This window comes from Branchiostoma floridae, chromosome 12 (assembly GCF_000003815.2).
Source record: "Branchiostoma floridae strain S238N-H82 chromosome 12, Bfl_VNyyK, whole genome shotgun sequence".
In the NCBI taxonomy this organism is placed as follows: domain Eukaryota; kingdom Metazoa; phylum Chordata; class Leptocardii; order Amphioxiformes; family Branchiostomatidae; genus Branchiostoma; species Branchiostoma floridae.
The window spans coordinates 7,973,939-7,988,527 of record NC_049990.1 but is presented as its reverse complement, the minus strand read 5'-3'; the positions used below and the strand labels follow the sequence as shown (position 1 = coordinate 7,988,527).

Here is a 14,589-nt window from a genome sequence, read left to right as displayed (position 1 = left end):
CTTGTCAGTCGACTCATCAACCGTCAAGGAGAGGACTGCATCTTCTGCCTCTTCTATCGACATCTCACTGTAACGGCCGGAATATCTGGACGCGGCAATGGAGGCAAGGGCTGGGGAAAGAAACACCAAACGTCACCGTAACGTCCTTCGCGACTGCATCCCGGCCACAAGCATCACAAGGACAAGCCAGGGAGACGCCGAGAACTGACTCCTTGAAACTCTGATCTACGAGGAGATCCGCCGCTTGTAAAGGTGAGACCGACGGCATGGTCGAGCGGAGAACTTGTTTAACCTTCCGTACGACGCCTTCGGTTCGCAGCGTGTTACTTTGTTTCTATCTTTATCAATGACAAAATTTGATCACGTCCATTTTATCCGTATATCATTGTTAGCACAGAATCGCCCTTTGTCTCTATATATACAGCAGAAGTAATGCCCATGCATGTCAAATTTCCACATGCCATTTGATAGCCGTTGAAGCTGTGTTTGTTTCACCCCCAGTGGGTAGGCAGCTAATTAATGTCTTTCTTCTACTGATATTGCAGCAATGTCTGGACGTGGTTTAAGGAACATACCAGGCGCCACCGTCACCACAACTTCGTCAGGCGCTTCGCAACATCCAGGGAGGCGCACGTCAAGAGAATCTCCAGGATTATCTACCAGAGGACCAGCGGTGTTTTAAACGGTGAGACGAAATTAACGCTTGCTCAAGACTCGAGCCTGTAATCTAAACAGCCTCTGAACATTAAAGCGACTTTGTGTTTTTATATCTACTGGGAATTTTCGTATTTCAAAGGTCAATACTAAGATAAGAACAGATTTCATGAAGCAAAGATTATGATTTTTTTTAAATTTTGGGTATGTACATAGGGTATGTACATTTTAAACATTTGTTTTCAACCAGCTGGAGCGTGAAAGCATCCCATACTGGATGAACAGTAATGCGGTCAGCCTTGTGTCAACCATCTCTACAATTACCTGAAGGACATACACGTGCACGCACCGCACATTACAAGGTGAATAGTGAATAGAATTAGTTGTCAGTCGTATATATGCCCCGGCCTTGAGGTTACTTAACATTGCGTTTTCATGAATTTTTTGTCATCGGCGCATTCTTCGCTTCCTAGAGATGTCACATTCCCACAATGGACAGCAATTGAACCTTCTATGCTTGTTGCAGCTGATGCGAAGGGTTTGGAGGGCTTACAGGATCGATACCATCGGGTCCAGATCTATCGACCACAGCGATGTTTATGACGAGAGTCTGCCCATGGCCGTGAGTGGCAAGGTCGCCATTACTATGCCCAAAAAAGCCAGTAGAAGCCGAGAATATTTCTTTGTATGACTAAATTCGTCTGACGGGTAGAGCGTTGTTGGAGTTGTAAAATGAAGAAAACAAGAAATGGACTTGATTGCCGTGACGTGCCATGATGTAAATGTTTTGTGATGTGCATTTGTAGCCTGGCCGAAGTTATGATTCCCTGTCTAACTGGAGTATTGTTGGCAGAGATAAACACGGTTCCTTGGTCGGTGGTAAGGTGCTTCCATGTGTTTTGTTAACATCATGAGTGATGTTTTCTGGTCGGTGGTTAAGGCATTTTGTGATTGGTGGCTCCTTTTCCATGCGGTGCTTCAGTCGGTTTCTGTGGTGTACAGGCCCGGTGTGTAGCTGATTTAGTTTCTGTGGCCTTGACGATGGCTGGGATTTTGTTCGGAGTTACTGCAAAATTCAGCCCTTTGGAAAACGGAATTTCTTGTTCTGTTAGTTTATGGCTGCTTGGGTTCTTCTACCACCTGTCGTCTTTTCTGCTTTGTGTGGTGGTCTATGGGTCGGGAACCTGGACCATTACATTAATTGCCTTAATGTGTTGTCATCTTGGGTCCCGAAGCAAGATGATACACAGGGCCAGAAGGGAAGACAGATGGACGGAGAACCTAAGTCGTCATGAACTGACAGGGCTAGGGACTTCTGTTCTTTGAAGGAATGAACTTTGCAGTAACTCTGAATGCAATCCTGCTATCCTCATGGTTTTAGGAACTGAATCAGCCATGCATTGGGCCCGTGTACTACAGAAATTGGCTTAGGTGTTGTGTGCAGAAGAAGCCACTGCTCTCAAAATGTCCTAACCACCACTAAAAATATTATTCAGGATGTCAAGAAAACGCGGCCGAGAATCTTGCGACCAACCAAGCTATCGCGACTCTCCCTTCGACAATGCCGTAGGTCGGACAGAGGGGATTGTGCATTCAGCTCCAGCTACAGAATGTGGCATTAAAAATTAATTTTTAATAATGACCCTGCCAGTGGTATTCCTCGGGGTGAAACATTAAACATTTGTGTCCAAAACATTTGATCGATTAAGTTCTTGTTTATAGCTTTTATATAGGATGCAATTGCAAGGTGTAGAGTTTTACCGCAATTATGAACATTTTGTACATAGCTCATTCACTAGAGACTGTCGATCGATGAGTTTAGTATAGCCAGTGCAATGCTTTTTACCTTATACATGTACATGTAGTATATTTACTAGTATAGCATTTAATAACGTACTTAAATTAGATTCTGCTCGTGATTCGTGTATCTTAGCAGCCTTTGCTCTAATTAAATGCAGTATACTATCATAGTATACTTTAGGTTACTATGTGGCTTATATAAAATAAAGGCATTTTTGTTGTTGTCATTTTTATTCCAATATAGAGACAAATATAGTAATGATAGTGGTCTTCAGTGACTAGAGTCAAGTCTTTTGCTCTCACCTGGCCAGTATATTGTGTATTTCGCTTCTATTCCAGTACAATAGTGGCCACCTTGTCCTGGAATAGCTGCCAAATACAAGAATACGGGCTTTGAGAGCAAGATTCTTCTTCTGAAATAGGCTCTATATATTTTGAAATTGTCATAAAAAATATGGTTCCATTTATGTATGATATGGAATGATAAGTCATATGTACATTAGAAGAATAAAGCTGTTGGAGTACATTTAGATAAAGGTCAATGATTTACCAAGATTAGTGAATGTTTTCCGCCAGCATATCTTACACTTTAGAAAAGAATGATTTTTACCTTTCATGATGTTTATTTGCGTAATTACCTAATTAATAATCAGCTAAATTTAATGTGTAACATTTGTACTGTGCGTAGTCGTTAGATTTGTTCTATGTGATAGTGCTAAACACTTTCCTTGTCCTATGGTCTTTGCACAAGAGTGGCTTGACGTCTTTTGCTCTACTTTAGAAGCCTTTATATTTCGTGTATTTTACGACTACTCCAGTGCAAGAGTGGCCACCTTGTGCCAGAGTAGAAGCAAAATATCTAAATAGTATTAGGCTTTGAGAGCAAAGGTCATTCCCAGCTACTTGAATAAACTCTGGTGGTTTAGATCAATTGGTTTTAAGTTTTGGTGCGACGCAGTTTAAATGTTACAATCTGAGCACTGAAACATTATACTCATTTGATAGCAGTTGTTGATAGACAGTCACTAATAAACAGTTTTAAACCACGTGTGTTCCTTTCTTTTATCCCACTGAATTTGGAAAGACGAAAGTCCAGTTAAGATAACTGTCGCCATAATCAGACGCGACGATATTTTCTCTAATTGGCGATCTTTTTCCTCCGGGGAGGGGGGCAGCTCCGAATATAGATTCGTATGTAGTTTGGCATTCAGTCTGCTCGTAACGTTACGTAGTTGCGAGCTGATGCACACACCGTGGCTGTTTAAGTAATGTAATATTTTAGAGAACAACCCTATCTTGAACGGAGGCAACACGGTAGAAAAAAAAAAACGCACGGGGGTATTGGCCCACTCCATTGTTGTGCCACAGCCAGATTTCAGGTCATTCTGAGATGGGTCCCTTTGAAGGTATGACAGGAGAAGAAGAAGAAACGTGACGAAAACCTATCGTATGTTGGATTGAAAAAAATATAAACTACTTTTTTGTGTATATTCAGTCGACGTCCTAGTTGATAGTCACTTTTTTGGCCAGAACGCAAAGTTCAGGTACTAAATTTAGTCACCTCCAAGTTCTGTCCCGCGCGGAGAGTTGTGGGTATTCAAACTTTGAATGTCAAAGTTCATCCGGTGCGACCAGGAGGTCACTGTCGCATCTACTTTTCGGCGGCTCCAGGAATCGTCCAAAAACCTTACGAAAACTAGATATCCAGGATTCGTACTTCCGGTGCCGTCAATCATGGTGATTGACAGTACAGAAAACATTATTATGCACGCCCATGTTTCCATATATGGGTCGACCTCGTGAGACCTCGACAGACTCAAGTTGCGAGAGATTAAAACCCGGAAGTGACCGCTGCCCTCCCCATGATAGGACGTCATCTGAATGCTACCAAGGAGCTTATATTGAGCTCCTTGATGCTACTAACACGTAAATAGAATGTGATGCTACACGAAAAACAACTTCAAACACACAACACATAATATAGTCGTGCGACTGTTATTGTCTATCGTTGTGGACAACGGTTGTCTTTAGACATGCGTTCAGAGTATTACGGGGCACCCGCAGTGCAGGATACCATCTACCATTGCGGTGCGTGCGTGACCCACAGTGACCGCTTGCTCGCAAATCAAAAATGGCGGGAGAATTCCTTATTTTCGTCAGGCGTTCAGGCCGTTTTCTGGATATCCAGGAATCGTCCTTCTGTTCAGGCCGTTTTCTGGATATCCAGAATTCATCCTGAGTCTGTTCAAGCCGTTTTCTGGATATCCAGGATTCGTCCTGAGTCTGTTCAAGCCGTTTTCTGGATATCCAGGATTCGTCCTGAGCTTGTTCAAGCCGTTTTCTGGATATCCAGGAAGCGTCCTCGTGTTCAAGCCGTTTCCTTGATATCCAGGATGTGGACCAGGCCTTGTGTGAGAAAGAGACGCCATCTGGATGCTATTAACACGTTACCGTGAATGTGTCGCTATACGGAAAACAACAGTAACTTTATCCCATCTTGACTGCCATTTGTTAATTCATTACGCAAAAAGCATTTTGGGCCTGATACGTAAGTAACATGTAAACATCAAAGTATCATTATCAACATTCGTTTAAGTTCTGTAACACCAGGATCAGCAGAATAAACTACACGATCTTCTTGCGGGGAGATACAAAGATGGCGGCTTTCTGACGAAAACAACATGCCCCCGCCCTCCGCATAGTCTCCTCCCTCGAAAACAGGAAGCTCCACCCCCACGTACACGTTCTGGATAAACACCGTCGTCTATCCAGGAAACGTCCTGTTTGCGACGATTTCTGGATATCCAGGAATCGTCCTTCTGCTCAGGACGATTCCTGGATATCCAGGATTCGGCATATTACGAAAGTTAGATACTGACGAAAGTTGGATACAACAGTCACTCAGTCAGCTGGCGCTGAAGTGAACGATCGACTCGTCTAAAACGTTAGGAGTTTGAGCCAGATTTGGCTTCGTCTTAGCCCACTTTAACGCTAGCATGGTGAAGGAACTTATCGAGACGGATGTCGTCGTCATCGGAGCAGGGATAAGTGGTGAGCAGGCCGCTATTTTCAAGGGAGTCTGAGGCGCTCAGCTGAATGATTTGGCGGACCTTGTTTTACTTACTCATAAACACGGACAGTGCTATATAATATGATACAAAATATTACGTTATCATTATGTAGTGGAGTCCTTAAACAACCCGGAAAGTAAGTTGATTAAAATTTAGATAATTATAACTGTAACAAGACTGTAAAAATCATCGCCATGGCGACCGTGTCAATTATTTTCATCATAATATTATTGGCCTGAACTTTGATCCTTTTTAATACTATAATAATAGCATTCAATTTTTTTAAAGCTTTAATTTCACACCAACTTGAGCTTTGATATTACTTTTACAGTATTAAGAATTGTTCTTACTTAATCATGACAGGTTTGTGTGCTGCCAAGCTCCTCCATGAGACTGGATTGGATGTTCAAGTTCTGGAGGCCAGGGACAGGGTTGGAGGAAGGACCTTTACTGCCAGGGTGAGTGTAAACAGCTGTTCATGTTCATGAACATCACACAGGCAATGAAGGGTAGAAGTCAATCATCTCTGCCTTGGGCCCTGAAAATTCTATTTTATGCTATTACTAGTACTACTACTAGTATCGATAATTCAGCTATTTCATATGAAGCTCATTTTTTTCGCTACTCCTTCTCCAGGACCCCAGTTATGGGTATGTTGACTTGGGAGGAGCGTATGTGGGCCCCACACAGGACAGAATCCTGCGCATTGCAAAGGAACTGGACTTGAAACTCTACAAGGTCAATGAAAAGGAGAGAATAGTGAGCTACTTCAAGGTATGTTATATATTCCAGTATTTATTTTATTATACACAGAGTATTACTCTGACCTGGTGCCCATTACTATTTTCAGACTCCAGTTCATTGGCCTATTCTGTCTCAGGCTTGGAATTGGATAAGTAAAAACTTAGTGGAGCTGACTTTGGATGAACATTATTTTGCATATATATGAATAAATTACTTGAATTTCAGTTATCAATGTTAGAACTTTAATGCAATATTACTCTAAAGTCAAAGCTAACGTCCATCAGGACAGCATAGAATCATAGAATACTTTGGGAAGGACGTTATGCAAGCCACAGTATTATGAAGTTTCGAACAGACAGACTAGAATCACTAGACAGACTCGAAGAAAAGGTGGTCTTCCAGATAAAGACAATTGGATTAGGACTCTCGATTGAGGCCCTTAGTAAAGATCTCAGTAATAAAGTTGGGGAAGAAGTGAGATGTCCACAATCATCTTTGTGATAAGATGTCTTATTATTAGAAGTAACTCATTTGCATGTTTGTGAGAGTTAAATGGCCCCGTTACCCTTAAAGGTCTCAGTATTAAACTTGGGGAAGATGTAAGATGTAGGATAGGGCTCAAGACACATCCTTGTGGTAAGGATATCCTTATCACAAAGATGTGTAATTATTACCATTCCACTTTGTATCCTTCTAGGGAGTACAGCGAGCTGTTAGCAACCCTGATGACCCCTCGTCCCTGTCAAGCAACCCACTGGACCTTTTTGATGTAAACAGCTGCTTGCTGAAAATAGAGGATTTCTCCAAACAGGTTTGTTTATTTGTTTATAAGGAATTACTCTTCTTTCTTAGATATCTCCTGGTGAACGTTGAGTAGAAAAGAAAGAAATATCTAAAAGTTACTTAACAACTGTCTTGAGCGAATATCATCCCCGAAACTCTGATGCAAAAATTGATTGTGACTGATATACTTTAGACTAGGCTGAAACATGTATCAACCCATAGCCCATAACATTTTGATGTTATATTTAAGTTGTTTTCATTGCCTTGTTCTGCTTTTAACTTGATGTTAAGTCCAGGAAACACTCCTTTGGCTTTGCTTTGGCTGGGCGGCAGCCACTTCTGGACTTTCCAGCAGTTTTGCTCAATAAACCATTGGTTATAACTACATGAACTGTTGTATACCACTCATGATCAACATTGTAACAATCGGTTTTGAATGATACAAGGTCCCACCTGACGCTCCCTGGAAAGCACCAAGGGCTAAAGAATGGGACAGTATGACAGTCAAGGAGTTCATGGACAAGGAGTGCTGGACAAGGTATTGATGCGTAGCAACTCTACTAAATTATATAAGATTTTATTTATTTAGATATGATATTTCCTGTGTTGGCTGAGCTCGGGGATCACCCTTTACTTTACAATCTTACCAAGAAGACATGTTTGAGCTTACTTGCTGACTCACTCATATTCTCACTCATATTCTCACTCATATTCTCACTCATATTCTCACTCATATTCTCACTCATATTCTCACTCATATTCTCACTCACTGACTCACTCACTCACCAACTAGCTAACATCACTAACTAACTGTTCCTTTTATTGTCTGTTGTGCTGTTAAAAAGTGTTTAATGACTTGCTTGAATTTGTATGTTGCTCAAAGATGATGACTCAGGAGCTTCTCTTAGCTGTAATTCCATAAAGTTCTGATCACTGTTTGAAGGAATTTTTGAGACTTTCAAAAGATCAGATCATTGTGACAACTTTGACGCTATTCACAGCCGAGCCAGGACCCTGGTAGGTCTGATTGTGGCTGCCATCTACTGCTGTGAGCCCCACGAGATCTCGTTCCTGTTCTTCCTGACCTACCTGGCTTCTGGGCAGGGCCTCAGGAGAATGCTCAGCACCACTAATGGAGCTCAGGTATAGTAGACTGTCCATCACAAGCAGCAGTTCAACCAATGATAGATGATGATCCTAGCAGTTTGACCAATGGTAGATTTGCTGCATGTCCGTCAAATATTTGCATTATCATTTTTTTACTTGAAATGAGCTCATAAGCTGAAATTTGTTTAACCTAGTAGAAATGTTTTTACCTGCTTTGCTTATCTTGTTTTTCCACATTTTGATGGAGATACATGGGATCAGTCTACATACACCACAAATACTTATAATTGGATGTATATATAATATATGTGAGGTAAAGCAATTTGTGTCATGCCTATCTTCTGAAATTTAACAACAAATTGTAAAATTTAAATAATTGATCTTGGCGATATTGATCTTGGTGTTCTTTATACAGGAGAACAAATTTGTGGGTGGTTCTATGCAAGTGAGTGAGAAGATTGCAGCGTTGCTTGGAAACAGAGTTGTTCTGTCCAGCCCTGTCATGAGGATAGAACAGGAGGAGACAGTTACCATGGTGACCACACACAGTGGACAGCAGTACAGAGTAAGTTATGGGTATCTTGATTGCTGCTATTTCAGCCTCTTTTGTCACTGAGCCATAAAGATAACTGCATATCTAAGTAGTCGCTTTTTTTAGATAGCAATATTCATGTACTGGTAACTACATGATTGTAACTAAATCTTCCTGTCACCTATAAAAAGTGTCCAGTATGCAGTAAATAAACAGTATTTTTGAGTAATGCTTCAGCAATTTTCTTTTGTTTTACTGATTTACCTGTCACATTTTCAGGCCAAATACGTCATCAGTGCTGTACCACCACCCCTTCTGCACAGAATCCTATTTGAACCTCCACTTCCGGACTTGAAAATACAGGTTAGTTTCTTCTGTGCTATTTATAAGCCGGAACGAAAGCTATATTTTTAACAAGAAAAGTAGTTGCTGTAGTAATTATCATTTGCTTGCAGAAGAAAATAAGAAACCGTGAAAAATGGTGCCCGTCATAATGTTAGAAAATGTGCAAATGTAACAATTTCTCATATTGTATGTGAATACCAAAAGTCTGTCAAAGGCCCTGGAAATCGTCAGTTCAAAGTTTGGATATTCTGATACTTTAAAGTGAATAATTGTAGTTCTTTCTGCCAATACCAGATGGTACAGAGGATGCCCATGGGATCTATCATCAAAACCATCACATACTACAAAACAGCATTCTGGAAGGAGAAAGGTAGGTAGTTTTCAGTTATAAAGCAAGACATTTTGCAAGAAATCATAGTGAATGTACTGAATGTTAATTAACTTTGCATATTCTAACATGCTTGTACTTGCAATTGTTGTCCAAGTCTTACATAATATGAAGGAAAAAACTAAGATGCAACTTTCATTTCCAATGAAAGCATAAGCCTCAGGACACTAAAACTAAAGAGCTCTGACATCCTGTCATTGTGGAAATGCAATGAGAGCCTTTGAATCTGTAATCTTCAAGCAGATCCTACGATCGCATGAAATAGTACCAAAACAAACTGGCAGTGTAGCCAGCCAAGAGGTGTTGCAAAACACACTCCTAGGCCACACTCCTAGACCAGCTTCCCTCCTCTGGCAGCTTTTGATACTATTTTATGCTACCAATTTAGGATCTGCTTGGTGATTATTGAATCTGCGCATTGTAGGTTTTTGTGGTTCAGCAATGTCGGACAAGGGGCCGATCAATGCATGCTTTGATGACACAAAACCAGACGGCACCCATCCTGCAATCATGGGTTTCATCTTGTCTACACATGCCAGAGAACTGTGTGAGATGTCCACTGAGCAAAGGTACTACCAGTAGTGTTTACCAATGTATTGTAAACTCATTTTTGCAAGGTAGATTTGTTGTGTTGTAAAAATTTTGTAGCACAGGTTATTCAAAACGAATATTGCAGTTTATATACTATTAGCTACATCCCTGAATCATTTATGTGCCACTGGCTTGCAAAAATAAAAGACACATAAAACATTACTATTATCAATGATGATATCAGAGAATTGATACGTTGATTCAGATGTAATGACAAACATGTATTCAAATATAGGTACTCTGATATATAATTGGCTTGCATGTTTTTAGGAAACAGGCAGTGTCTGAACACTATGCGGAAGTTTTCCAGTGTCCAGAGTTCCTTCATGTGAGTAACACAGCCCATCATTCGAATTCTTCTACAACAATCTATTGAAGGTGTTAGATGATTAGAAATAACAACTTGCATAGGAATACATGTATAAAATTATATCAGATGTCAGTTTTTATTTTGAGTAAACAATGATTTTCAATGTTTACCAAACTTTTGAGAAAACAGGCTACAATATGAAAAATTGAATGACAGCCAAGGATGTGGGCTTTTTGTAAATCACTAAGTCTTACTGAAGTTCCTTCACATTGGCAAGGAGTAGTGATGTGAAGCCTCATATCTCAAAGAACTTAATAATATGTTAAAATAAAAATTGAGTGCAATAACAGTGTGTAATTTCCCTTCAGCCTGTGAACTATGTAGAACAGAACTGGATGGCGGAAACCTTTTCCGGGGGCTGCTATGTCGCTACTTTAGGACCTGGAGTGCTGACCAGCTTTGGCAGGTAGTGTAATGCTAGTTCACCTTTATACGTAGCCGTAGGGTAACCTATTTCCGTTGTTTTTCAAAACAGGGTACTTATATTTACAGATATCAAGTAGACGTATGGTAGTTTTAAATTGCAGCATTTTGAAAATATTGCAATTTGAAACCACAGTTGGTCAAATTGATATTGATATCCTTGAATACCCTGTTTTGAAAAAACAACGGATGTACGATACCCCGCAGATAAAGGTCACCTTGGAACTTGCATTATATACATGTACAAATGTATAATATACCCTTTCCTCTCACAAGTTCATGGTGATCAGCATCTCTGTCATCTCTCTCTCTAAAAGGATCTATGTTGATAGAGAGCTATTGTGTGATTACTTGCATAAACAGTGTTCTGTTGAGCCAGTTTCTGAGTACAAAATGTATCACAGACTGCAAGCTTAAGTATTCCAAAGGTGTGCAACATGTACTATGTAGAATTATGACTAGAGGCATGTTAACTACTGCCAAGATTCATTGATTGATTGATTCAATGATTTATTTCTTACTTATTTGTTCAGCTGCTTACAAACAGCTAGTAGGGCTGCCCAATGATTTATTGACCGATTCGTTTGTTCATTCATCCGTCCATTCATTTATTTATTCACTCATTCAATCATTCATTCATGCATTCACTCTACAGAGAGCTACGTAAGCCCTTTGGCTGTGTGTACTTTGCTGGTTCAGAGACTGCTGTGAAGTGGGGAGGGTACATGGATGGGGCTGTGGAGGCTGGAGAAAGAGCTGCAAGAGAGGTAAAGCCATTCAGAACAGCCACCCTTCTATGATTTCAATGAAAATTAGATTCATTTTACCACAACTCATGTTTCAAGAACATCTGGAAACATCTGTAAATAGTTTCATCAGCTTGATAGATCAATTGAACAAAGTCCAAGGGTTGATTTGTACTTTCAGATTTTGCATGCCATGGGAAAGATATCTGCAGACCAGATCTGGCAGGAGGAACCTCCCAGCATTGACGTCCCGCCCACCCCCGTTAGAGTCGATCCACTGGAGAAATACCTCCCGTCCGTTCCACAGCTGCTGTATTTCCTGTTGGCCTTTGTTGTGCTGCTGGTGGCTGTACTGTGTGTCTATCTGGTGTAATGAGAGTTAAACAAACAACAGTATCCAGTATTTAGACATGAAAGAGTTGTACTACAGTCTGTCTCATTTTTTTACATGTAATAGCACATGAATATGTAAATAAGCTACACAATCAATGTGCACTGGACATGTGCAATGAAATTAATTTAGTGGGTTCCCCTTAAGGCTTATCACATCACACGACATGTACATGACACACATGTGTGTGAAAGAAAGTGCATAATTTTGTGCAACCAATAAATCCTGCAAGAGATGGAATGCCGGATGGAATATGTGGCAATTGCTTTATTAGGGGCACATTTTATCATTCCAGTTTTCTACGGTTAAAACCTTTTGTCCATATCAGATATCATACTGATTCATACAGAAAAATTTTCATGTTAAGAAATGTTCATCTTAACAATATTCACCTCTTTTAATCTTAAGCAATTGATGTAGTATTAAGACATTAATTATGTTAATCATAAAAGTAACGTCTAGCAGAATAGAATGGTATTGCAGGAAATCGGATTTGGCTTGGTAAGCAAAAATGGGTCCATAGTACTCCAAAGCTGTGTTTAGTCATTTGTAAATATTAATATTGGTGGTTCTTTTCTGTTAACAAAAAAAGAGAGAAAATCATTATGATATGAATACATGTACAATGATGCTATGAAATTTTATCTTCAAATTTATCTATTTTTACCTTTCAGTATCCAATGCTAACGTGTGTAATTTTATGTGAATAAATATAACTCAGATGCAGATATAACTCAGATGTAGTGGGTACTGAAAGAATTTGTCACTTATTGCTATCAGGCTATTCTTTATAGTGGCTACTGCCCACATATCCATTACAGTCAAATTTGGCTTCTGTAACTGTTATAACTAATTAGAGACGTTATAAAAAGCTAGCAGGTGAAGAAAGATTGTGCAAGTATAGTGTACACTAAGATGCTGTGGAAAATGAAATACAATTCATTTCACTTTTTATGGTGTTGTGTCTTATTTCCCCAACATTTTTGTGAGAGCTTTTGTCTAAATTAAATACAATGTGTGCGGTTTATACCAGTGTCATTCGTATGAGATTCGGAGTAAAACATTACCGTGCCTATTTATGCGGGATTTAATATTCAAACACAAAAAAGGCAATGAATAGGGAAATATCCACTTAAGCTAAATAAACAAAATTTAGGTCACTTTACATCCTACTGCGTCCTGTGGGCAGGCCGGTATTTTGTTGCCTAGTGTATCCGATATGCTCTTCAGATCTGTTCCCGGAGTAGATCTATAGATATGAATCTTGACTATGATTGTTTCCAAGCGAAACAATTAGGGAAATGCCTAATATTAAGGAAATGCAAATCAGGAAGTTAGATCTAATTTGGATTGGAGAAGAAAAGGTGGCCTTGAAGATTTACAGAGAACGGGCAAGAAAGAAAAAAAAAAACAAATAACAACTAGTCTGTGTAACACAAACTCCGCTGTCCAGGGCTGTAACTGGCCCCTCGGCGGATAATTGGCGGGCTGCTATAAGCGAGATTTAATCAGGCTAAATAACAACCTGTAGCGTATTTGTTCTAGTGGAACCGACGTACTGGTGTGTTACGCCGAAGAGCGGTATACCAGCTGTATGTAATACTGACAACTCTAGAAATAGATCAACTTTTTCGACGGGATTTGGGGTTGTATAACTTTATATAGGTTGGGGATCTTGGAACGAGCATATGGGGGGCTGAAACGTCTAGAAATTTAAAGGTCCGGGCAACTCGCTCAAGATGATGATGACGATGATAATATTTCCAGTTATGCTGTACTATTGTAAAGAGCAAGGAGATCACTCAGTAAAGTAGATAACTAACCACTTTAGTCACAACCCACTCCGGTTACAATCATTCGTATCTTTTTGACCCCGTTTCGACAAATTAAATACGAAGCGGACAGGTCGGTTTCACTCGGTTTCTCGGAAGCAGGGTGTGACTGGGGCAGTGCCCGCAGGCATAGATTTGTTATGCAAATACCACTGAAATCAAGGGATACTCTATAAAAATAAAGAAACATTCTAGTGAGACAAAGCAAAGACTTTTCCGTCTGACAAATAGGATGGTCACCGTCGGAGGCATTTTAAGAAACAAAAACAGTGGAGGGGAAATACAAACAGAAGGACGGAATAGGAAACAGAGAATACAAAAGAGAACAAGAAATCTAACATCACAGGCTAACTTTATACGTCGGTGAAATCATTTTAACATAACAGTTTTTAGCCCTGTGAAATTTAACCTTTACGTATATCAAGTCACTTTCCGAAGCATCACACTACTTTCAGTACCCGAAAATACTGCTAACAAAGTTAGTTGGTTCAAGGAGGTTTCAAAATCGACAGTCATTTTTCTTCTTTGGGATCTACCTACTGATCAATTTAATAGGAGGGATATTGAGTTATAGGTGCGAAGCAACATGTGTTACAACAGAGCACTACTGGGGACATGACAATTTCTTGCGCATAAGTTGAGTACCGCAAGTTCTGGGTGCCGGCTATCCGATGTGAAGGACTCAGACAAGTCACATAGCAAAGGTTTGAATTCTGAGATTTTTTTCTAACTATTTATGAAACGGTTTGTGGCTGAACATTCAGAAACAATGCCCCCGTCGAAGGTGAGGAAATCTTTTTTTAGCGAATGGA

General features: G+C 40.0%; 1 protein-coding gene and 1 long non-coding RNA gene across 2 annotated transcripts; both read left to right on the top strand.

Annotated features, from left to right (window-relative positions):
- The first annotated feature begins 220 nt into the window (after positions 1-220).
- LOC118427430 lies at positions 221-1,594 on the top strand. Its single transcript, XR_004832517.1, has 4 exons — positions 221-252; positions 546-685; positions 905-1,016; positions 1,181-1,594. It is a non-coding gene; the product is annotated as an uncharacterized LOC118427430 (long non-coding RNA).
- A 3,756-nt stretch (positions 1,595-5,350) lies between these two features.
- On the top strand, positions 5,351-11,927 carry LOC118426926 (amine oxidase [flavin-containing] B-like). The gene is made up of 14 exons (XM_035836557.1): positions 5,351-5,505; positions 5,889-5,983; positions 6,162-6,299; positions 6,967-7,080; positions 7,499-7,590; positions 8,054-8,195; positions 8,575-8,724; positions 8,971-9,054; positions 9,331-9,406; positions 9,849-9,993; positions 10,286-10,343; positions 10,694-10,791; positions 11,464-11,575; positions 11,736-11,927. The coding sequence occupies exons 1-14, from the start codon at positions 5,451-5,453 to the stop codon at positions 11,925-11,927; spliced, it is 1,551 nt and encodes a 516-aa protein (XP_035692450.1). The 5' UTR covers positions 5,351-5,450.
- The last annotated feature ends 2,662 nt before the right edge of the window (positions 11,928-14,589 follow it).